At 35.4% G+C, this 24,285-nt stretch overlaps 1 protein-coding gene across 1 annotated transcript; it reads right to left on the bottom strand.

The window, feature by feature from the left end:
* Nucleotides 1–3,444: 3,444 nt before the first annotated feature.
* Nucleotides 3,445–23,568, bottom strand: LOC147390505 (SCY1-like protein 2 A). Its single transcript, XM_086457230.1, has 13 exons — nucleotides 22,901–23,568; nucleotides 18,102–18,206; nucleotides 16,318–16,428; nucleotides 13,613–13,795; nucleotides 12,430–12,556; nucleotides 10,297–10,358; nucleotides 10,067–10,153; nucleotides 9,390–9,476; nucleotides 7,931–8,044; nucleotides 7,533–7,661; nucleotides 6,332–6,394; nucleotides 5,154–5,315; nucleotides 3,445–4,955 (listed from the first exon to the last, which is right to left on the bottom strand). Exons 1-13 carry the CDS (start codon nucleotides 23,387–23,389, stop codon nucleotides 3,834–3,836), a joined length of 2,841 nt encoding a protein of 946 aa, XP_086313356.1. The 5' UTR covers nucleotides 23,390–23,568; the 3' UTR covers nucleotides 3,445–3,833.
* Nucleotides 23,569–24,285: the final 717 nt, after the last annotated feature.

Here is a 24,285-nt window from a genome sequence, read left to right as displayed (position 1 = left end):
TAATTCCGACACAATAATCACATAAGAGTACCTAAACATACTATAGTGTCTTATTAAGAGATTTAAAACTCGTTGAGTCAATTCAAAACTCGGTCAATCTGACTTGACTCAGATTGGATTTTGAGGTGACTCAAATTCCAAAGTCGATGGAATCAATTGGCTGAGTCTACTTGGGAAATCATTGAATTAACTCATCAATTTGACCAAGTCAGCTTGAAATGGACCGAGCCTTCATAACCCCACGCTCCTCAGGAAGAGTAGGCCAAGTGTTTAAAATCCCACGAAACAATGAATTCCTTGGGGCCATCTTTCAAGTCCTGTTGACCCTCAACTCAACCAGTTAGACATGTGACTTTTTGAGGGGGTGATGTGTGTGACTGTAGGATTAGTTTCACCTAAAGGGTGGTAATACCTACGATAAGCAATATATATAACAAAACATAAATATTTTTATTTATTTTAAAATATAAAAAAATATTTTATAAATACTTCATAATTAATATATTTTATTTGACTCAACTCGGTGGACAATTATTTTGGATGGACTTGGAGTTAGGGCTCACACTCTTGTACCAAACTACGGATGGTACAATTTGGTCTAATTTTCGTGGATATAGTAAATGTGGTAGAAACAGTTTGTGAAACCAATTGTCGTGGTTCATTAACAATTTTCATTAAATTCAATGAATTCAATGTAAAACTTGAGTGCGCTGTGAAAACACAATGCATTTGCTAGAAAACATAATTTTTTTTACTAATGATAAAATGACTCGAAAAAATATACGCGATCTGTACATAATTGATGTGCAAGTGCAGATAACCGTAGTCTTTTTTCCTTATGTATCCCAAACAAAAAGATGTATGGTTCTATGCACTTGCCATGTCAATTGAGTACAGATCGGGTACAATTTTTCGAGTCAAATTATCATGATTTTTATTTATTTATTTATTATTTCTTTGTACTGAATGAAGGTACATTTGATAATTTAAGCACCAAACTCGAAAAGATGAGATGAACTTCAATGGATAAATACTCCTGTACTAAATGCAGTTGAATTATATTGTGGGTCCCTACCCTACTAAAAGACTATGATCCTCATGCAATACCATGTCATGGGGCCTTTCGACCAAAGTTTTGGGGAGGGGGGGACCTTTTTTATAAGAGGGTTCTAGTTATTCTTCCACCTATTTATTGGTTCTTGTCCTATCAACTAGATCTTGAATAATTTGTCCAATCCATGGAAGTAATTTGAAAGAATGATTCACGAATAATCAGATTACTTATTATCGTTTGGATTTTTTATTTTTGTTTTTGATATTTTACTCAAAATGGAATTCATGTGCCAATAGGTGAGATTAGTAATCTTTATGTACAATTTTCCTTCAACCATTCGAGAGAAATGAGACAAAAGAAAAGAAAATCTATGGACAGACCCATCGCGTCGAGCCCTATAGAAGCTCCAACAAACAGTTTACTTAGACCTATTGCATGTGCATCACATGGATGCATGTGAACATATGCCAATGGATGAGATTAGGTAATCGTTATGAACTCCTTTCAATCTTGACTAAAGTGTGACACAAAACGAAGAACATTTGTGCACCGATCCATCATGTCAAGCCCTATTGGAGCTCCAACATTTCTTAGGTGGAATGGAAGCATCGAATGATGGGTACCGTCCCATTGCATGTGCTCCACATGAAGGCTTCAGCAAGTGTTGAAAATCGGACTGAACAAGTGATCTAAACAGTTAAACCATATTTTGTAACAAAATTGGTTTGATAAGTGAACTATCAGGTTTTGTGATGATTGTTATTTTTCTAAAATAGGTAATTTAATATTAAAAAAAGGCGGTATATACAATATACATTTTTAATTTTTTTAATAAATATAAATTGATCCAATCAATTTGATAAATTTCCAATTTAATTGTCGGTTCAGATTTTAAAACATTGGTATAAAGCATGAGGACCGAGCATTGATGCATGGGGACACAGAGAAAGAGAAGTGACTGTGGTCATTGAAAGAGAGGAGGGGACGGATGTTGAGAGGAGAGTTGTCATGAAAAAACTTTGAAGCGGCCATCCCATTTCAAAATTTTGGTAGAATCCTCTCGTTTGGATTACGTGTGGCAACGTAAAGATGTGAAATAATACAAAATGCCACTATCTTGTAACGAGGAGGGTTCCTCCATCATTCTCGGGTTGTGATGGCCGCCCCTGACAAAAGAGTCCAAATTTTAGTGCAAAATGGGCTGCTATCATGAAATGCTGGCATGTACTAGATTCCCCCCTCAAATATAAATAAGTGGATATGCAGAGTTTTCAAGAAAGAGTCAAATAGAAATAAAAATAGTGATTTTAATATGTACACCCAAGAAGGGAGGAGAAATGTTTAGTAAAAAATGATAGTCTAGAAATACTTGGTAAAACTAAGCACCAAGAGGAGAAGTGTTCAATGAGAAAAACACTTGATCTCCATTATTTTGAGTCTTGCAATTAAACAAGAATTAGAGAAATTATTGAAGATATTGCTGATAAAATCAGAGCTAGATGGCTAAAGTGAAACTACACTTTTGGATGATACGTGACGAACGCAAACCAATTAAATTAAAAAGAAAATTTCATAAGGTATGATAAAATCAATTTCTTTTTTGGGTGATGGGATCCTGAACTGTAGGCCCGACTAGCAGGGGTGAGGCAACTGGCCTCTTAGAGCATCATATCTCACATAATCCCCCAGGTACATGCAATACCCCACAAATCACATACACTAAGTACGCAGGGATATAGTGGGTGGCCGACGAGCGAGCCTGAACTCAAGACCTCTCCCTATTTGGAGGGATACCTTGGCCATTGCACCCAAATATCAGACAGTTAAGAAGCATCATCTTAATAAATTAAGCATTGAGTTGCACGGATGAAAAGATAAAGAACAAACACATTCGAAAAATGTAGGATTGACTCCAATCAACTATAAACTAAAAGAGCTAACTGAAATAGCTCGTATGTTTAACGAAGATGGATCACAACCTCAATTAGAAGGAATTTTCAAGTTGCTCGTCCTAAGAGAAGAAGACGACCCCAAAGAACATGACTGGAGAAAGTGAAAACAGATACGAATATGATTTCAATTTCAGTAAATGAAGACTTGGGTCTCAATAAAAATGTATGCGTGGAACAAAACTCTCTTTGGTCATTTTAACCAAGCGAAAACACTCAATTGGGATGATAAGTTGGTCAGTGACTTCGGAAGCCATCCCTCTTATCATTGATGGGTATCATTCCCAGCTGTCCATGTTGTTTCAAACCATTCTGTCTTTTTTCTCAATCTTTGATAGAGCAAATCATACAATTTTCTCAACACTAGAATTAGCAACATATATTTCCCACAGCTGTTAGGTGTGCTCTTTGGATTCAGTTCGTGCCAATTCATCAAGAGAGTAAGAAAAGTAGATTACTCAAAAAGTTGGATGAGTAATTTAGACATTCAATTTTGATTATTACATCCAGACTCCGCCGTCAAGGAGCTGGAGCTGTACCAAAGAATACACTTATCTATCAAAGGAGCTGGAGCTACACTAAAGAATACACGTATCTGATAAAAATATTCTCAATCAGAAAATTATGTAAAAGATGGGGAAATGCTTTAGACCACAAGTCGTTCACGATAAAACTACAACACGCATGCCGCACTGAACAAACTATCACTAAAACAAAGCTTACCATCACCAGGAGTCGATACCCCCTCAGGGAATGTCACCCGATACTCTTGCAAGACGAGGGACCGATCCAGATATTCTTTGGGCATAAATTGTAAGTAGAATCCCCCATTACAGCAAATCCAAAAGGGGTGGCTGTTCAGATGATTTGGGTTTACTAGACCGTGATGCTGAAGAGGCCCCAAATTGTCCTTGATTTCCCCTCCCTCTTCCTCTTCCTACAGCCGTTATTGGTGGAGGAGCAAGTCTTGGTGCAGTCTGTTCGTTCTTGGAAGAAGCAAATATGGATCCAATGTCAGTTGCTTTCTTTTCAGTATATGAACCCATAGTAGAAGAATTCGAGTTTCCAATACCCAATGCCGGGTTCCCTTGATTTTGTCTCAAGAATGCAATAGAACTCTGGGAATTTAATCCCCCACTATTAAGGTTGTTGGTAGTTGAAATCGAACTTCCCTGATTCTGTCTTGAGAGGCCAATAGAATTGTGGGTATTGAATCCTCCACTGTTTTGATTATTGGTATTCAAATTAGAGCTCCCCTGATATTGGTTGGCCATGCTAATGGGATTGTTGTAGGTGGAGAAGTTTATGCTGCTTTGGGTATTTGCGTTGAACCCTGATTTCTGAGTAGGAAGCCCTAAGGAACTATTGCTAGACCGTGGGGGCCAATCAGCGAAAGGATCGAAATCATCAAAACTAGTGTTGGACACTCCCAAGTTCTGCTTCTGTTTCTCACTATCACCTAATTGAGGGGCAAGACCAGAAGATGATCGAGGAGGCCACTCTATGTCAACGGACGGAACAGACGAAGAATTTTGCTGACTTAATCCATAAGATATTGTGGAGGGTTGTGATTGTGTGACGGTAACAGGTAGTGGAGCCGGCATTGTCTGCATGGATGATATGTTGGTTCCAGAAGGCTGGAGGGAGGTGACATGTCCCTTTATTGCCGGACCCCAATCTTCATCCCATGAGGTACTGCTCTTGGTTGAAGAGGAGGTGGTCGCATTTGTTTTCTTTAAAGGTTCAGACTGAACCCCATTCACTGCAGGTGTTACTCTTATTTCAGAAGTTCCTGAATCGGTCACAGTCACACCTCGCTTTTCTTCTATCTTTCTAAGGATATCTTTCACGAAGAGCATATATTTGGCGAATTGCTGAACATTTAATTGCTGGGCTATGAGAAGTGGCATGAGTAGTGGTAGCACGTGCTCTGAAGTGAATTCTAGGCCATACTGAACAAGACAGACACATTGAACCAGAAAAATAATCAGCTGTAATTCCTCACAATATTTCATGTATCTTCTAAATAAAGCAAAGACAAATGCCACGAGAATGGTGAATCATTGAGCCAAATATGTGATTAATACAAAAACATCTTTGTACAGTTACCTCCTTGAGCACAATAAATGTAAAGAGGTGTCAACGATTACCTGTTTGAGAATTGAGTTTGCAACACCCAAAGTACACATAAGTGTGGGAGCGGAATGGTCAACAGCCGTACACCGTTGGATTGTTTGCAAGATGTCCAAAACAGCGTGTTTATCAAGTGTGCTTACCAAATCACCTAGGCATAGCAAAGCATTCACTCTCACCTGCCAGTAATAGTATCTAATGGTTCATATTAATATTTTTGGTCGGGGAATTCCCACTAATATATAACATTTTCAAGAAAACAAAGAATCATGCCCAGTTACAAGACAGTTGGAAATGACTCCGAAATGAAATACAGTCGCCAGCAAGTTGGTCAAGTAACACAGAAGCAAGTAATCAATCCAACTTTTACAAAATTAAGATTTAAATTCCAAAAAATTGAAAAACAAAAATGGCCGGTAAGTAGGAAGGAATCCGCTCTCAGACCTAGAAGTTCATATATTGCATTGGCCCAAAGGAAAGAGGCCAAACAATTATGCCCCAACTTCCCTCGTTGGTAAAGAGATACACATTGCTTGTAAAATATTTTCTTCTCCTTAAGCAGATTTTCAACAAGATAAATCAAGATGCCCCCTCGGAGAAATACAACTATGATGCTTTACAAAGTCCAGATTAGGATCTTTAGCTTAATTATGAAATTCACATGAATAAATGATTAAAAAGATTTTTATTCGATTTGTGCATGACAATCCTTGCTAAATGAACAAAGAGAATTGACCTTGAAAACTTAGATGTGAACTTCTTTCTAAACATGATTATGTCCATCAGGTTTCAGCAGGAAAAACAAATGGTCACCATTAAGTTGAGTCTTTCCATGTGATTAACACTCTAGTCTTGCAGAACTCAAGAGACTTTGTAGACCCAAATATAACCAGTGATGTTTGATTCATTGTACATATGATTCATTACTATCTTCACATATAATGGTATGACGATTATAGGGCAATAGTAAAAGCAACTACGATAATAACAAATGATTATCATTCAGCTGCCTATCAAAAAACCAAAAAACAAACAGATGATTATCATTCAGTTAGTATCTAGCCTACTTTTGATAACAAATTATTAGCTAGCAACTCAAGATATTAATCTTTTTTGTCGAAGAAAAAAGTAACCAATCTTCAAAAAGATTAATGTTTTGTATAACATTAATGCAGAATAACAAAGACCTACATACCGCAGCCACTGTTGTCTTAAGCGCCAAACCATGAACACGAGGCAGAATTGCTTGTTTTACCAACTGAAAAAGAAAAAGAAAAAGAAAAGAAAAGAAAAGAAAAGAAAAATAGTGAAAAATGAAAGATAAGATCACAATAATCTCATTAAGAAGACCTAGATAAAGGAAAATCTTAGCAATAAAGTGTTCCCTGGATAATAACTGATTTTGGTGTTCAATTTTAGACATGCATGACAGATATCAAACACTCCGGAGCATGAATAATATAAATCCAGCTTAACCTTCCATTAGTATTATTTTATAGAAGTATATATATAATTCTATATCTATTAATGTAATCATGTTGTGAGATTATCATTCTTATACAAATGAATATGCATGGAACAAAATGTTGCACAGTTATGAACTCTCACAGCATAGAATAGTCTATCCACGAAGACAATATTTACACTAATAAGTGGAAAATCTAATGCAAATCAAATCGCTTGAATTGCAACTATTTCGTAACAATTTAACAACTCCATTTAAACGCTTTTAAACCAGTATAAACATCATTTAAACATGCTTATTAACCAAAAAATTCAAATTAAATCGGGTGAATGTTAGCAACGATCTTCAGTTCTACGGTCATTATAGGACTTCATCCTTCTCCTTTCACCCAGTGAATAGTCTCCAACAATTCACTCTCCCTCTCTAAAGGACCCAAAAGGCTATCCTTCATTACTTTTAGAAGTTGAAGATTAGTCTATCCGCCTGAGAAGTCTTTACTCTATAAGAATTTCCTCCGATTATTTCTATCAATCAGTTCTTCAATCTGTTACTGAAGAGATTTCTAGATCTTTCTCCCATTGTTGAAGCTCCGTGTGGTTACCCACTGCTGGAATGGATCCAAACGAGAGTAAGGGAACTTTCCCCTAAAGGATTATCACATTTGATGACACTGAAACTAAAATTAATTCCAGAATACATGTACATATGGTGTAAAAGTTCAAATGAATCTAGCAGTTCAGTAAAGTTATACACCAGGCAAACATAAATTATGAAATATCAATGCATTTTTATTCAGTAAAGTTCACATGTCCTTTTTTCAACTGTTAAGTAGAATTTGAAATATGTTAGCTGATTCAGTGACCAATTGCAATAAGAAATTATTGACAAATTACTGCTGTAAAAAATCCACGGCTATGAGGGGGGGAACCACCTGAACATCAAGTTGTTTTGCAAGGGAGACTGTTCTTCTCAAAACTTCTTCTTGTATGCGAACATCATTATCATCATAACATCGAACAAGCAAGGGAAGGACGTGTGATATCAAGTGCTCCTGACCAGTCTGCATTTTGAGAACATATAAGATTTTTTTGATAAAATAAATGGACATAGAGGTATGTGGAACATTGAACTGAACATATATACAGAATTTGTGTCAACTTTTTTTCCAAGAAAAGGAAAACGGAAGGAAGAAATAAATTGTTGGAACATATCTTAGGATTATTTATTCAAAGGTAATATTGGGAATAATTCCACTATCAAAAGCAGCATCATGTTATCTACCATAAATAGTTAAAAAAAAAACAAAAACAAAAAAACTATTCTATTCACCTTGTTTATAATGAGCTCTGCATGCTTCACAAGAAGCAACAGTGTCTCGCCTGAAGCAGTAGTCAAGACAGGAACTAGTGCTGGTAGTGTTGATAGTTCAAAATCATTTTTATCCTACAATAAGATAAATAAATGTTAAAAGCATCATGGTGTGATATCCAATCATGAATCCATGGATGCACTGGATTGATCAATGAACATAAAAGGTCCAAGGAAACATAATTGGTGCTACCATTGGAAATCTCTCCCATCTCCCATAATAAATAATTTAAGTTATATTAAATATAAAATTGTTATGAAGTTTAGCTATAATACCCTTGGGAAAAACAGAAGTGATATAGCTATTCTACCAATTCATTTACCCTTTTAATAACTTCTACATTAATTATGCCTAAAACACAACAAAAAAAAAATTACTTAAACCTCTTAAAATAATACTAAGCAATGATATTGCTTAAGCAAAAGGTGCATTAATCTCGGTCAACATAATAGTTACAGTCTGTACAGTACACAATATCTAATAGACTATAGAATAATGTAAGACAGGTTGAGCATGGTTGAATATTATGAGACGTGGCAGCATATCAAGTGCCAGGTTGTAAGGGAATGGGGAAACATTAGTTTATGTAGTTGTAGGGCATCTGTAATTTCCTTATGCACTTAAAATAGTATGATTATCACTTTCATGTATAAACAAGAACTATTTTGGTCAAGAACAAGCATATGATGGCTTAAGCATGTACATTCATATTCCTTAAGTTTCAATGAAAATTTCTCCGCATTTCAATCACTCCTTAGTATTTCTACAATGGATTGAAAACTTCCCATAATACTATCGTTTTCCTTTCCCCAGAGGTCAATATACCTCCAAAAAAAAAAAACATCAATAACTTTTCCTCCCCTAATATATGTTTTTTTTTTTTTTCAATTACATGCTTTGTTTATCAAAGAAAAATGTAAACGAAAACACGAAGTAATGGAAGGCCTAATGACTGCAGGAAATTGGACACATATGCCACTCAAGGCACTTTTTAGTCTTTAGGGCTTGTTTTTCATCATGAAATTCAGGGAGGGCAAAGTCAGAGGATTTGAGATTGCTATTTCATTCATTTTATTTAATTTGTTAAGCCAATAAGCCCATGCATCCTTACATATAATGCAGCTTATATAATTTTACAGAAGATTAAGCAACTCTATACTTTTGTTTGCATATAAATTCAATGGTCCAACTTCAACCAAAGAACCATGTGGTTAACACTATACAACTGCTGACTGGCAACTTTTAGATAACCATGCTATTTTAAGAATATGAATATTTAAATATTTATTCTTTCTCAGCCCTAATGTTTACCAAATGTTTAGAACATTACTTTCCCACCACATTTTGAAGTTTGAACTAACTGGATCGGTAAACAACACATATATGGTTGAAGCTTAAACGTGAGGATTCATGTAGTACCTGAGACTCTGCTATTGTGAGAACCATGGGCAAAATCATTGGTTGCATAACAATATTTCGAAGCTCTGCACAAAGGGGTGGAAGTACCTGCATGGATTCATATCATGAAAACATTCCACATTCCAATGAGACGGCTATTAATTTCATGTGCTTCAGATGTAATAAAAGAAAGCAACTGATTTTTAAAAAGTTCCTACATCCAAGTGAAGAGATACAAATAGTGCATTAAGTATGGCAGTATGGCACAATTCACAGCCAATTTTGCACGTCACTACCCTTCATGATGTACCCTGCCTGTGTCTATCTTGTACCCTAGTAATGTAAACCACCACGTAAGCCTAATAATTGAGATCATTACTCAAAGAAAATAACTTTGAAACCAAGAGGTTCTCAACTAAGCAACACAGAACCATACCAACTTATATGTTTGTTAAAAACAGTAAAATATGTAGTTAAGATGAGATCTTATAACAAATGGATTTATTTTTTCTTTTTTCAGCTAAAATACTTGCAAAGAAAGTGAAGCCATGTTCAAAAGTATAGAAAGGATTACTCATTAATTAACATTTTCTACACATATACAGCAATGTTTACAGTTTGAAAACTCAGCACATCAACAAATCATAACAAAGGGTATAAATGGACAAAATACCAATGGGACAAGAAACAGTTCAAACCTTATACCGCAATACACGGGAATCAAAATCTTTCCACATATCTGACAATGCTTTCAGAAACTCAGATTTCTGCATATTATCCCTTTCCTGCAAGCAAATAATATTCTTAGTTTCAAAAGTTATATTCCTACAACCTTTTTCTTGTAAATATTACTAGATTCAATCAAAGTACTCTAGGCCATCTCTATTTCAAAAGCATGTAACAACTTAGCAAAAATGACAAAGCATACAAGCATGTGATCCAGGAAGCGAAGAGCACGCAACCTAGTATCATCCCGGAAAAATGGAGACCCTGAAAAATGAAATAAAACAAAAACGTGAAACGGAGAATCTTATTCAATATTAAACAAATGAAATGTCAAGAAAAGTGCAAGGAATGAACAATTTTCCACTAATAATAAGCTGATCTAAACACATTTACAAACAATTGCAGCAAGAATACATGTTTTATTCTTTCTCGGCCTCCTGGTATTTTTTACCCTCTCTTCAATATATTATACTCTTAAAAAAAATACATGTTTTATTCTTGACAGACCACATTGAAAAATGAATTGTGACATCAGAAATTTTGTGAAGTTCTAACAATTTGATATTATTGGTTTGCGTAGGTTCTATAAAGAATGACAAGGGCCAAGGTAATAGTTTGTGCAAGGATGCTTGCAAACATGAAAGTCAAAAATAGTATCTCAGCCAACAACCAAGATTGCATTTTTCAAGTGAAGGAACTTAAGGAAAACGTTTAAAGCAGTGTATCATAGCACTAGATGTATAAGTTGTACATGTGCAGTCAGTGAAACCACCATTTAGTGAGTAAAGTATATGAGCAGATCTCCCACGAATGATATTCGATATGAAAATCCTGACCACACTTGATCATGTCCCTTTGGATGGTGTGCAAGGTACTAAATTTCAGTTTCAATGTCTATTTTGATCAGCCTGGAAATATAAATATTTCACAAAATAAATAGAGTGCCAAGAGTACAGCCATGACCAAGGGCGAAGCCAGGATTTTTAGTCACTGGGAGCTAAGCGCTAACAATAAAAATGTCATTATCCACCGTTGAAGTTCATGTCATTATTTTGAAAACACACACACACATAAAAAATGTCACTTAGAAAGGAAATTATTTTGAAAATACACAAAAAAAATGTGTCACATAGAAAAGAAGGCTTTTCCACATTTTTGAAGATAACAATTTCTTTATTAAGTAAGAAAAGTTTCTTGACCACATTACCTTGCGGCGTCCGAAAACATGATCTATGCCACGGGGTTGTAGAGCAAAAAATACTAAGAACTTTGAAAAAAACAGTTATTGTAATTTTAATTTTAATTTTAAATTCAGGAGTTCCACAGCCGTCCATTTTCAACACCTTTGATCAAGCACCAAAAAGTCTTTCTTTTAAAATTTTCTTTTTTGAATTTGAGTTTTTCTATGAAATCTACAACGTTGTGGTGTTGGATTGGCAATTTAGTAATCGATGCGGGTATAATGCCTCTTAGAAAGATTTTAAATCTTACTAAGTTAGTGAGATTAGCCTAAGTCATTTTTGGGTTCACCGTTTCAAAGCAGAAATGTCAGCCCTTTAATTAACAGAGGGTATCTCTAAATTAATTCAGTGCACACGTGGGTGATGGGTCTGCCTTGCCAGGGATGGATGCATGTCAGTGACTTTGAAAAACACGGGGGCTATATTTAATATGGAGCAATACAAGGGGGGCTAAATCACGAGTTGTTTTTAAAAACAAAAGGTTCAGTGGGGGCTATAGCCCCACTTGTCCTTAGCTGGCTTCGCCCTCAGCCATGACAGTGCCAAACTTCCCTTATAATTTACCGGATGGTCACCTTAATGTCCTTTTATAAAACATGACGTGTGCACCGTATAATTCAGCATGTTGAAACTTCACAATGAGGGCTAAATTCAACTAAGTTGATTGCCTAAATTTGACGTTTTATTCTTTCTTCCAAATGAAATGAATTTGTTTTTTTAAATGTTCTGTGTAGCAAATTTCCAATGAGTAATTGATCAATGGTCCTTCCCAAGTGCCTATGTTTGATCAGAATAAGCATCCATAACAAAAAGCAAGGCCCAATAACCTAAGTTGAAATATGGACCTCATATACATTGAGAAACTCCATGGACAAAGTCATCGCTCAAAAGGATATGGAAATTGCCAATGTAAAACTTTTTATTTATTTATCGATAAAGATAATTTTATTAAGAGAAGGAAAACAAGGGGGGTCAAGCAGACCAACCCAAAACAAAGAGAAGCAACTTGCCAATGTAAAACATCAACGGTGTAAGAAAAGAAAATGTCGAATATATCAAAGGTTCTTTGTGGTGGATAAAGTACAAATAATTACCTGTAAAATCCAAGGCACTCGGTCTAGAAGCCTCATTCACTGAAAGCATCCTTTGCAAGTCATGAACTAACTCTGGAGGTATGCTTGAAAATGTCTCATGTGACACGTAAGTCAAATTATTCATGTACTGGAAAGACCCAAAAACAAAAACAAAAACAAAAATGGAACAGATTATTATTTGAAAGAAAGTACATAGGAAAGGAAAAAATATAAATGGGACTAGATAGAAACTACAATTTTCACAGGAAAGAATTCATGGATCTTTTATTGGAAAAACGGTTGAAAATTTAGTCTATCATTTTGTGTTACCCCCAAATAATACAAAATGGTTCTTATCTGTATTAAATACTTCGATTTTAAGCATAATTGTTGTTTCCACACCAATGGTTTATATCCATGTTAAATACTTCATATTTACGTGTAATTGTTATTCAATAATCAATATATGGATTTTTTGCAACAAAATGATTCTTCCCTTCTACGCTAATCCAAAGCATTATTTCTAACTCTTATGTGATTGCAAAAATTCTACTATTCAAGGGCATGTAACATAGAAACCGAAAAATATGATGTCACAATGATACATGTCAAACACATGATCCCCAACAAATCCATTCAACTTATTCCGTATTTCCATATAGTGAACCAAACATTGAACAAACCTTCCAAATACTCTAGTCCATTTTAAGAATACAATAGAGAGTAAATTAAATGTCATACAATGATACAACTAACAGAAATACTTGAATAAATCAAGACTTGTTTTGAAAAGAGTTTTGATGAGGGTCCGATGCAGAAAATTATCAGAAAATGGAGTCCCCTTTGGATTAGAGATCATCTCCATTTTCTTAGTGTATATGTAACTTACACCCAGTTTTAAATACACAATCGTCACAGCAATATCGCACCAGCTGCATAAATGAAAGCTCCAAATTCATGTCAACGAATAACCATAAAGTATACATGATGATATCAATGTCATACCTACTTAAAAATGTTATGCCTATGCATGCACTTATTGTGTAACCACCAAAAAACAAGAAGCCCCACAACCTTGTTAGCCACATGTAAGTCCTAAAAATCCATATCAAAACCATTACTGCTTCCGGTTGTTGCCAATACACTAAAGTATACAAAGATTAAAATTTTACTAAAGAACCACAAGTTTACATCAGAAGAGTACCATCTTGACATTATTGTGACAGTCCAAAAGAGGTTTGCGAGTAATTAAGTGGAAGGCAAGGCATCCAAAACTGAAAATGTCAGATGCACATCCAGCTGTGAAAGTTTTGCTTCGGACCATTTCCGGTGCAGTATAATTGAGAGATGGTTGAAGTGGTAATACAGAATCTTCAACATCATATTCCTGCCATGTTCAAAAACAAATTGGAAACCAATAACTAAATGAAATTTATTGGTTGCAGATAATTTAGATTCAGCTACGCTACAAGTAACATTACATAATTAACTTAACAAAATAATGGATACTCCAAAAATATAAAGCCATAAGAAAAGCATATTTAGCACAGAAATTGTATAAATTTGAATATCGCAATCTATAACCACCACCAAAAATATAATCATATCTAAATGGATTGCAACAAACTCCAATCACTTCCAGCAATATGTAAAACCGTACAGAAATACAAAGATAGACGTACACAAAAAAATAATAAAAAATTGAAAGATAAATACCAGTACCCTCGATAAAGAAATCATAGCTGCCTTCTGGAGACTTACCTGTTTATGGCCCCAAGAATTTTGGCTGGGAGATCCAGCTGATCTGTCATAGCATTTAAAGAGGTACTATTAATCTTTTTGCTGAATTTGTAAAAGGGTTGATATCATGTGGGGATAGGGTCCATTTCTATGAGGAGCTTTGCTGCAGTGATTTTCCACTCATGGGCAATTGCCCAGCTTCAAATTCCATGTAAGGCAGTAAAAATTGCTCGTTCAAGGATTTCACGTTTCTAGATGGGGATTTGTCAGAAATTATTTTCAGAAGCAACATCAATAATTGAAACATTTTATTGGAGTTGCTAATCATCTGAATCGGGTAATTTCGCAACTCTTCTCCCCATTGGATAATGATCAGCAGCTGTGGAAAGATTTCTAACCTTTTAATCAGCTTTGGGTTTCTTTTCCTAGAAATTACTTTACTGCTGCTTTTACTTGGAATTCCAGTGTTCCATCAAAATTGGCACTTCCTGTTTAGACCAGAATTCGGATAAAGTACTGACTTGACTGTAGTTCATCTTATTCACTGCAAAAGATTATTATTGATTTTTTATCCATGCACACAGCCAATAGTGAAGCTGTTAACCATATTTCTCTGCACTGTGCGCTTGCTAGATCTAGTAGGGAGACTTACTTTTCTCAGTTAGGGATTTATTGCATTCTGCCTAATTCTTAGAGCTTATAAGTAGTTGGAACACCAAAGCCTTCACTTCCAAGGAACAGCTCATCTGGAGGCTTCTTCCTTTTCTAATCATGTGGGGCATTGGACTGAAATTAACATAAGAGTTTTCAATGGCAAGTAGAAAGAAGTTCACAGCATCATCAATACCAAAGTTCTTGTTTTCTAAGTGATCCGAGCCTTGTCAGGAATGTAGTAGTCCTTTGATAATTTTTCTTTTAAGTGGGACTGCATTCGCAATGGGACTGGAAAAAGTTTTCCTGTATTTTTTACTTGTCTCCTTTCCTTACTAGCTAATGATAATGTAACAAGAGTAACCAAGGGATGAGGGAGACGCAATGCACCTTTAATCAAAGTAACCAGAGATGAATGGGATGCTAAAACAGAGGAGTGTAGTCATATATCCTGAAGCAATTAACCAAAAGAGAAGTTGTAGGTTGTGACCCTCAGATAAAGTCAGGAATCAAATGTTTGATATGTTGGAAGGTGAAAAGGGTAAAGAAAAATGTTATGAACTTCAAAATGTTAACGAAACTGGAAAAACAATCAAATTCATAATGTTTTATATGAAATGTTCAACCAGGGAAGAGCTTAAAGACAACGCCGCAACTGTAGTGCCACATAGAAATTAGAACAAATAATATTCCTCTACAAAAAATCAAAACCAACGACCACTACGACACTCCATTTCGTTAAGAAAGAATCCAAAATATTCTTTAGAAATCTTGGTTTAATTTTCAAGATTGCTATCACATTTTTCTTTGTCACTAATCTTTCTAAACTAAAGATACAAAGAAAACGATAAAAACTGAACCAAGTTTCCAGTAGACCTGTACACATTTCCCACTCAAGCTCAAGTTTGGCCCAGGTTTTCAATTTAAGAGTCTAGAACAGCATATCTAGAGCAGGAAACACAAAGTTCTGTCAAATCAAACAAGCGGTTGATCCATCCATTCCATCTAAGTTCCTGAATCAATCACGCCATTGTTATGCTTATACAGCACCGATCAACAAAGAAGGATGCAAGTATTTTGGGAAAAACAAAACGTACCAAATGAATGTTGGTTTGAAACTCCAATAAGATAAATAGCAATCATTAAGATGGAATACCAAAGAAAGTTGTTTAATAAAGACAGAATGCAATGAAACTGGAAAACAAGTTCAAATATCAGCATCGAACCAAAATAAGGAGCCCTCAAGTAAAAGGAAGCAACTGATCTTTTGGTTTTCTATTTCTACAATAGATGGAAAATAACAATGGGGGGATGAGCATTAAAAAACAAAGAAATTTTTTTTGGAAACATTGCAAAACGAAGATGAAAATAGTGGTTAATTCATCTTAGTGATCAAAAAGAAACAACTCCCAAAAGCTTCCTTTTGCTGCTTTCAGCACACATAAAATGAACAAAGAAAAGCAAAGAAAGACACAGAAATAAATAAATGGAGGAATGCTTCTTTTCTATTTCCCTCACCATATAATGGAACGGCTGCACACTACTCAGACCACCAGAGGTTTGATCTGCAGAAATCGCAAAACCAAATCCACCAAGCTTCCAAGCTCCACTGGAAGTAATATAGACAGTCTGCAGCAGAAAGATCTGATTATCAATAAATATAAACTACGAACCTTTGACCAAGAAGGGTCAATGCCATGGGACACCAAATGAATAGCAAATGATTGTTAAAAATATCTGTAGTTTCAAGTTACTTAATGAATACAACCACCAATAATCTGGGAAGAAACGCAAAAGAAGGTATTTCCATCTTGTATAGTAAAAAGATCTGCCCATGCATAAAATTGAGCACTTGACACAATAAGTGCCACGCTTGAAAAAGAGGACCTCTCTTTCTACTCAAACCCATCTAGTTCCCATATCAATTCACCCATTACAAATACGACCTGATGGAATACATTGCCCGTATTGCATGAGATTTCTTAGTAATCATGATCATGGTCTAAAATCTCGTTTCGATCCTATGTTTCGGTTTTTTCAAAAACCGAAACAACACCGAAACATTCGACACATTAATTTTAGGGTTTAAAAGAAGACTCTGGTCAAAGGAAAAAAAAAAAACACAGAAGAAGGAGGTAGCTTGAAGCTCGAACGTCGAGAAGAATCCGGCATGACTCTAGCCTCCCTCCTCCCTCCCTACCTCCCTCTCTGCAACTCTTGGGCTGCCCGAAATCTCTCTCTCTTCTTTCTTCTTCTTCCCTCCCCCTTTCCATCTTCTTCTTTGATTTCACAGAGAAATCACTGAAACACTTAGGGTATGTTTGATTGCATGGAAAGTCACTTTCCATGGAATTTGAAATCCATGGAAAATTAGTTGTGGAAAATAGGTAGGGTTGGAAAATCAAATTTCATTGTTTGATTTCACTTGGATAAAATCATGGAAAAATATGAGAAAAAAGAAGAAGAAGAGAAGGAGGAAGAAGATGAGAGGAGGGGGAGAGGAAGAAGAAGATGACGAGGAAGAGGGAGGGGGGAGGATGTGTTGACGATGACGACGGTGGTGGCGGCGGCGATGGCAACGGTGGCGGCGACAACGACGATTGTGGCGGCGGTGACGATGGCGACGACGACGACGGTGGCGGTGGTGGCGGTGGCGACGGCGACGACATAGGTAAGTGAGGAAGATGGGGGGAGAACGTGGTGGTAGTGATGGCGGAGGAGGTGAGGGATGGAGAACAAGAAGAAGAGAGAGAAGGTGGTCGGAGAGGGAGCCGACGGCGACGGTGACGACGACGATGACAACGACGGTGAGGTTAATGTAATGGTGATGGTGGTGGTGGTAGTGGTGGGGAACAATTGAGGATGGAAAATATGGGTGGATTTCATTTTCCCACCCATATGGGTGGGAAAGTGAAATCCATGATTTAGTGGACTTTTTGAATGGGGTGGAAAATGAATTTCCATTTCCATGTGCAATCAAACACTTGAAAAATGTCATTTTCCATGGAAATTGATTTTCCACCCTATTTTCCATGTGCAATCAAACATACCCTTAATAATTTTGTTTTCTCTGTTGTTTTGATTCGTCTCAGTATGCTTGGAAATCGAAATGTTTCATATGAAACGAAACAATATTTTGAACCATGATCATGATGGTACCTATAGCCAGTAAAGAGATAAAAATATAGATTGACAGCTTCTTTGAAAGGATATATGTGTAACATCATGGCATCAGATCCAATATTATATACAAATCTATAGTAATGTAAAAAAAAGATAGAATAAAATGAGGAAGCTGTAACCTCGGGTGAGATAGCCCGATGAATGAGCTGTGCATTGTTATGGAGAAAGTCCAAGGTTTCTGCAACCTGGAGCAAACCATGTTTGACCTCCAACAGTCCCATTTCCTGCCAAAAAAAATAAAATAAAAAATACTACTTTAGGAAGTTTTACAAACAAGAGCATGGAATGCACACGATAGTTTTTTCTAAAGAAACTTAGAAATTATTATGAATATTAAGATTTTTCCAGAGAAAAAAAAAACCCACATAAAGCCAATTCACATGAAAAATAAATTTGTGAGAGAGAAGTACTGGGATAAGCTTCAAATTGGAATTATAGTGTCGACTCACAGAGCCTCTACCAGAGATCTCAAAATATATACCAAAAATAGAATGCAAATTAAACAAATCAAAATGAAGATTAAATACATTTGAAATCCTACATAAAACCAAAATCAAGGTACAAAAACTGGAACCATCAACACAAGATTTTCATTACAACAGACTTTTTAGTAAAAGCTAGTCCTCTAAAACTGGTTTCAATTCCCTTAATGGTTCCAATAACCGAGCTTAGGCAGGAAAAAAAAAACCTATCAGAAATTGTCCAATTAGTTTCTTAGACTCTCCAATACCAAAGCGATCGCTCCAAGAAAATGATGAATCTCTTCACTATGTGGCCAACTGGAGCCTTTGGCTGGAGGGGGAAAATTCCTGTAGTCTCTTTCCATTTTCCTTATATTAGGAATTGGGGGTATCTATAAGGAAGAGATAGGATGTTTGATAAAAACATGGTTTAAACATTCAATTAGATTCCATTTAGGAGATTCTAGCCTGATGGATACTACACTTTTTGAATGAAAAAGATCCACCCAAGAAGTAATTCTCAGAAAGGTGGGACAGTAAGCTGTAAACGTTCTAATGAAGTAGTCCCATCCCTTTTGGAGGTTGAAATGTGTATTTGTTTCTTCTTGGCATGCAACGTATAGTGTAATTTTTTGACTTGTTTACTTGCATGTATGTAAATCGATAATACCTTAGAAATTGGCCAATAACAATTTGAGTTTTGGGCTCTACTGGGGTTGTGTAGTTGTGCTTGATGTCAGACTAAGTATGGTGAAAGGCTTTGCCAAAAATTGAAGAACATATGACTAAAAGGGTTTTCATGAACCATCTGTGATTTGTAGGACTTAGAATTAGCGTTTGACTATGAGAAAATTCAGGATTGATGACTAACGGGTGAGGCAGGTTATAGATGAATTTGGAAGGCTTAAAAAGATGAACCAGTCCTCAAAAAAGGTTCTGGTTGAAATTCTGGGCAGCAGGTTTGTGGTTGGTCTGAATGGTTATCAAGCTAGGTCATATGGATTTTTTTTTTAATAAGTATAATTTCATTAAGAAAAAGGAGGTTGAGGAGACCCACCCAAGAACAGATGTTCACAACATGTAGCTGAGCACATAATGTCCCATTTGAACACAAAATCCTCAGAAAATACACCTTTAAAGTCGTCAAACACCTTACACCATAGAACAATAACTCCAATAGGCTAATGATCATTTCTTGCAGTGTTTATTCATTCTCTTCAAAAGATCTCTCTCAGTTACATGTTCATTCCTATTGGTCGTCTTTTGGTGGCATAATAGGAGTGAGAAACAACTGGTAGAGATTAGCTAAATCTTGGACCTCTCAATCATTAAAATCTCTCATGAAACCAAAGTCCCATGACATCATACCTCCACTAAACAATATTTTTTAGAGGAGACAGAGTAAAGAGATGGGAATTGCAGACATAAAGGTGAAACACCAGACCACCTATCCTCCTAGAATCTTACCTTGTTACCCTTGTCAACCTTGTAATATCCTTCTTCAAAATTTTGGAAGAACCTTTACAATGCATTTCCATATGTTGCAACCATAAGACAATTTCAACACTCCATTCTCCACCCAAAGACCATCTCACTATACTTTTCCCAAACCATCCTCCTCCAAAGCTCACTTGATCTACCAAAAATCTCTAGAGTCATTTGTCTAACAGGGCCGATTCATGACTCTAAATCCCTTGATTTGATATCTTTCAAGAGTGTTTTCTTTCTAAGCTCGATCCTCCCAAATCTTGTTCCTGTTTTTTAATTTATCCTTGAGAGTCTTTAATTTGCTTCTAAGTGTGTGTTTGGTAACACTTCTGAAGTCTGAATGGAGGTGGTCCACCTTTAAAATTCAGACTTCAGAATCTTTATTGCTGTTTGTTTCGATTCAGATTTTAGAATTAAGAACCAAAATTTAGAAGTTTTGGTTCAACGATGGGGGGACGCTGGATGAAACTTTTAAATTCTGATTTTATTTTTTATTCCAAAAATACCCTCCTCAAAACACTGATTTCTATCACTTATCCCTTCTTTATACAAACCCTAAAACCCTTATTTTTAACTTTCTCTTCTACCTCTCCTTCCTCTACAACAGTGTCGTCAAGGTCTCTCCCCTATCTCTCGTTTCATGTTCGAAAATCCCATATTTTTTACTCCGAAATTAACATAGTAAGATCTCTCTTTATCTTTAATCTACCACTTTCATCCATTAATGGGCATCTCTTTTTCTTCTAACATCGTATGTTTCATATATGTAATTTTGATCATATGCTTGTAATTTAAAAATCTCTAGGGTTTTTTGAGTGTATGAGGTTTAGGTTTTGCTGATTTGGGTGTTTCAAGAAAAAAACAATTGAAATTATTAGAGTAGTCATCTTGGTCTTGGACAATTTTTAAAACCATAGGATACTAGTGTCTATTCTACAAATAGCTCAAATTATCTATTCCATGGATGATGAGGAAGTGATTAGGTAGTTCACATCTCAATCCAATTGGGTAATGCTTGCACATCAAAAATTATTTTAAATGCCGTCTATATTTTTGACCATAGGCAAGCAAGTGGTTCAGAAGAAAAATTAGGATCTTATAGATTTTCTCTTTTTTGATGAAATTTTTTCAAGGAGTTTAGAAGTTATTTTTTGATGACTTTTGAGGGAGGTGGTTGGGTGTGTAGCATTTCAAGTGCTTAGTTATTGGGGTATTTTTGGGTCTTTGAATCCTTGTTTGTTCCTGATTGTTCATTTCAACAAGCTTTCTTTATTGCTTCAATGAAATTTTCTCATACAAAAATCTAGATTTCCGTACCCACCATTAATCATTTATGCTTATGTTTACTAGGAGGTGCATCTATGCTAACTTGCCAAAACTTGTTAAATTTAAGATTTACAATATACGACATGGATGAATTCCACATGGCAAACTTGTTCATCATCTTGAGTTTGACCATTCAATTTTTGTTTTACAAGTTCAATGGTTTGGTTGGTGACCAAGTTTACCAACGCATTGTTCATAGGGAGGGCATTATATGTAAACTGCATGATACTTTTTTTATGCATGCTTAGATGTATTGATTGGATTTAGATTCTTCTGTTGTTTGATTTTGTTCTGCATTGTTGTTTTTTTATTGTAAAACCTAGGAACCATTACTAATAAGCTCTCAAATTGTGGTTTAATTGATAAGGACAATAATATTATATGTGACACATAATTATGTGTTAGATGTTTGATATTATGTCAAAACCAAGAAAAAAATGAAGATTGATCATATGTTGTGTTTCTCTCTATGATAAGTTGTTTCGACAATATAAAGTTGATGTCAACGAAGCGAGCAGTCCTTTAGTAGACTCCAAACCATCAGAAGATCCACCACGTTATAATGAAATTTTCTCATCGCAAGCACAATCTGATATGATCACTTTACATGATCAAATTGTAAATCAACTAGAAAATGCATGATTGTTTATTGTTTGAGTATTACCTTATTGAAATATACTTTCTCAAGTATGAATTCAGTTTAAAAACAATACTTTTTGGATGTTTGATTTATTAGAATCAAAATTAAATGTTTAGATGGTTTCATTATGCATAACATGTTTTGTTTTTCGGTTAACAATTTATTAAAATTACAAAAGGGTAATATTGTCAAAATGACCATTATGTTTTAAAATTCTGTTTGTAACCAAAAGCTTTTATAAATGACAAATAAACAACTTTTCCAAAACCAGATTTCAGAAAACAAACTTCAGACTTCAAAAGTGTTACCAAACATACCCTAAAACAAAATCTTGGGCTCCCAAGAAAGGAGAAACCACTCCACCACTCACTTATTTCTTCATGGAAGTCCGGATATAAGAACCAAATGTCCTCAAATCGAATAAAAATTGGTTGACTACATTGAGACCCAGCCTCAAGGGTAATTAGAGGATGGGTTTGATGTTGATGTTTGTGAGACAAAACTAAAGTGTTCCTCCCATTCTCATGAGAACAAGAATCTATCCAATCTAGACATCCTTGTATTATCCTGATTATTGCTCCAAATGAAAGATTCCCCTCCCAGAACTAATCACAATTTCTTCCCAATAATGGTCGTACACCCATGTAAATAGCCACGAGAACTCATTGCCAACTCAGTGATTTTATTATTGCATCTATGAACTTTGATTCCTGAAGAATCACAATAAATAGATTCCTCAACCACACCAAAGATTTTGTTATCGGCTTATCACTCTCTTATTCTCTCCCAATCCTCACATATTCCATAAAAATATTTTAATTATAATTATTAATACAGAGTAAGAGAAATCTCCATGGTGTTTAACCCAATTAGTTAAGTAATTCCTACTTGGATGCTCAATGCAATTATATATAAGATTGAAAAAGAAAAAAAATTGAATAAAGAATAAAATTCATCAAGATCACAAAATCAACAATCGAAACTAAATCTGTCCACCACATACCATTCCTTTAAGCTCCTTAGGCACCTTAGCGATATTATCAAGGTCACCAAGCGTATTAGCAACCGAAGCAAAAAGGGGCTCAGTGACCATAGCCATGGCATTCTTATTCTCATCCAAGGCTTGAACGACATGAACCACACCAGGATGCCGGATCCGAACCAGTCGAGTCGCATCGGCACGAATGATATCGAAGAAGGAATCTTCAGTGGCCTTAGAGAGACCAGCACGCGCACGTGCCTCGGAGATTGCACGCTTATCAAGAACCCAAACGCATACAATCGGGTACTGTGCGGGCGTAGATCCGCGAGCTTTTGCTGAGTAGAGCTTCCATGCGAGACCAGGACCTCCAGATCCAATCTGGTCGAGGAGATCGTAGTCTTGGAGAGGTTTGGGGCCTGTTACCTCTTGAACTGTGGTTTGTACGGTTTTTTCGATTACTGCTGCGGTTTTTGCTAGGGCTTGAGTTAGGGTTTTCATGTTGAGAGCCATGGCTTAAAGAAGCTTAGATACAGACAGAGAAAGAGAGAGAGATAGAGAGGCGTTTAAGTTTGATTGAGAATCGATTTGGGTTGGCGAAGAAGACGAAGTGGTGGAAGGGATGAATCAGGAACTCTGCATTTGCCAATTGCCACCTCTCTATCTCTCTGTCTGAGAAATCTGAATTTCGTTTCATTTGCTTTGTACCTAAGATACCGAGTTGACTCGGGCGTCATCTCGCAAGTCAAGCTCTTCTAAGTTTTAATTTTTAAATCAATTAAATATATATTTTTATATATTATAAAATAATAATATTATTATTACTATAAAAGTAAATAAATAGATAATAAAGCTTGAGGGGCAAAAGAGAAAAGTTAATAAAATTATAAATGCATTATTGAAAAAGAAAGATAATAAAATTGAAGTGGGTGAAGAGGAAAGATAATAAATTGAAATAATGTGAAAAAATTATGTGAAGTCAATTATAGTTGGAGTGGGATGATCACTATGGTTGGACTGTAATCCACTGTTGTATTTTATTATATAGATATTAAATATATGAATTCTTAAATTTTAAAATTTATTTATTTATTATTTATATTAAAATGTGGCATGTATGAATGCACATGTTTCAAAAGAATTTATTAGCAATTTAAAATATTGATTAAATAACTTTTTTAGATTAGATAGTTAAAAAAAAAAAATAGTTTTGTAATGTTGAAAATTAATCAATGTGACTCTAGAGTTGGGGTTTGCAAATTTCTGAATTTCTGACTATAATAATTTTAATTATATTAAATTTAAATATAAAAATAGAGGCATTTATTATTAGTCAAATTTTGGTGTTAAACCGCTTCTACTACACCTTCTCTCAGTAAAGATAAAAATTATTAGAATCAGGGACCGGA

This window comes from Akebia trifoliata, chromosome 11 (assembly GCF_017979445.1).
Source record: "Akebia trifoliata isolate Shusen 1 chromosome 11, ASM1797944v1, whole genome shotgun sequence".
Classification (NCBI taxonomy): Eukaryota; Viridiplantae; Streptophyta; class Magnoliopsida; order Ranunculales; family Lardizabalaceae; genus Akebia; species Akebia trifoliata.
This window is presented reverse-complemented; position numbering and strand designations above follow the sequence as displayed.

What these genes read in the sequence shown, in the direction of transcription:
- LOC147390505 (XM_086457230.1), bottom strand. Translation starts at nt 23,389, where the DNA reads ATGGCTCTCAACATGAAAACCCTAACTCAAGCCCTAGCAAAAACCGCA. An exon ending in TCACAATAGCAGAGTCTCAG is followed by an intron (nt 8,045 to 9,389) that starts GTACTACATGAA and finishes ATCTTATTGTAG; the next exon opens with GATAAAAATGATTTTGAACT. An exon ending in CAGAGCTCATTATAAACAAG is followed by an intron (nt 7,662 to 7,930) that starts GTGAATAGAATA and finishes CTCAAAATGCAG; the next exon opens with ACTGGTCAGGAGCACTTGAT.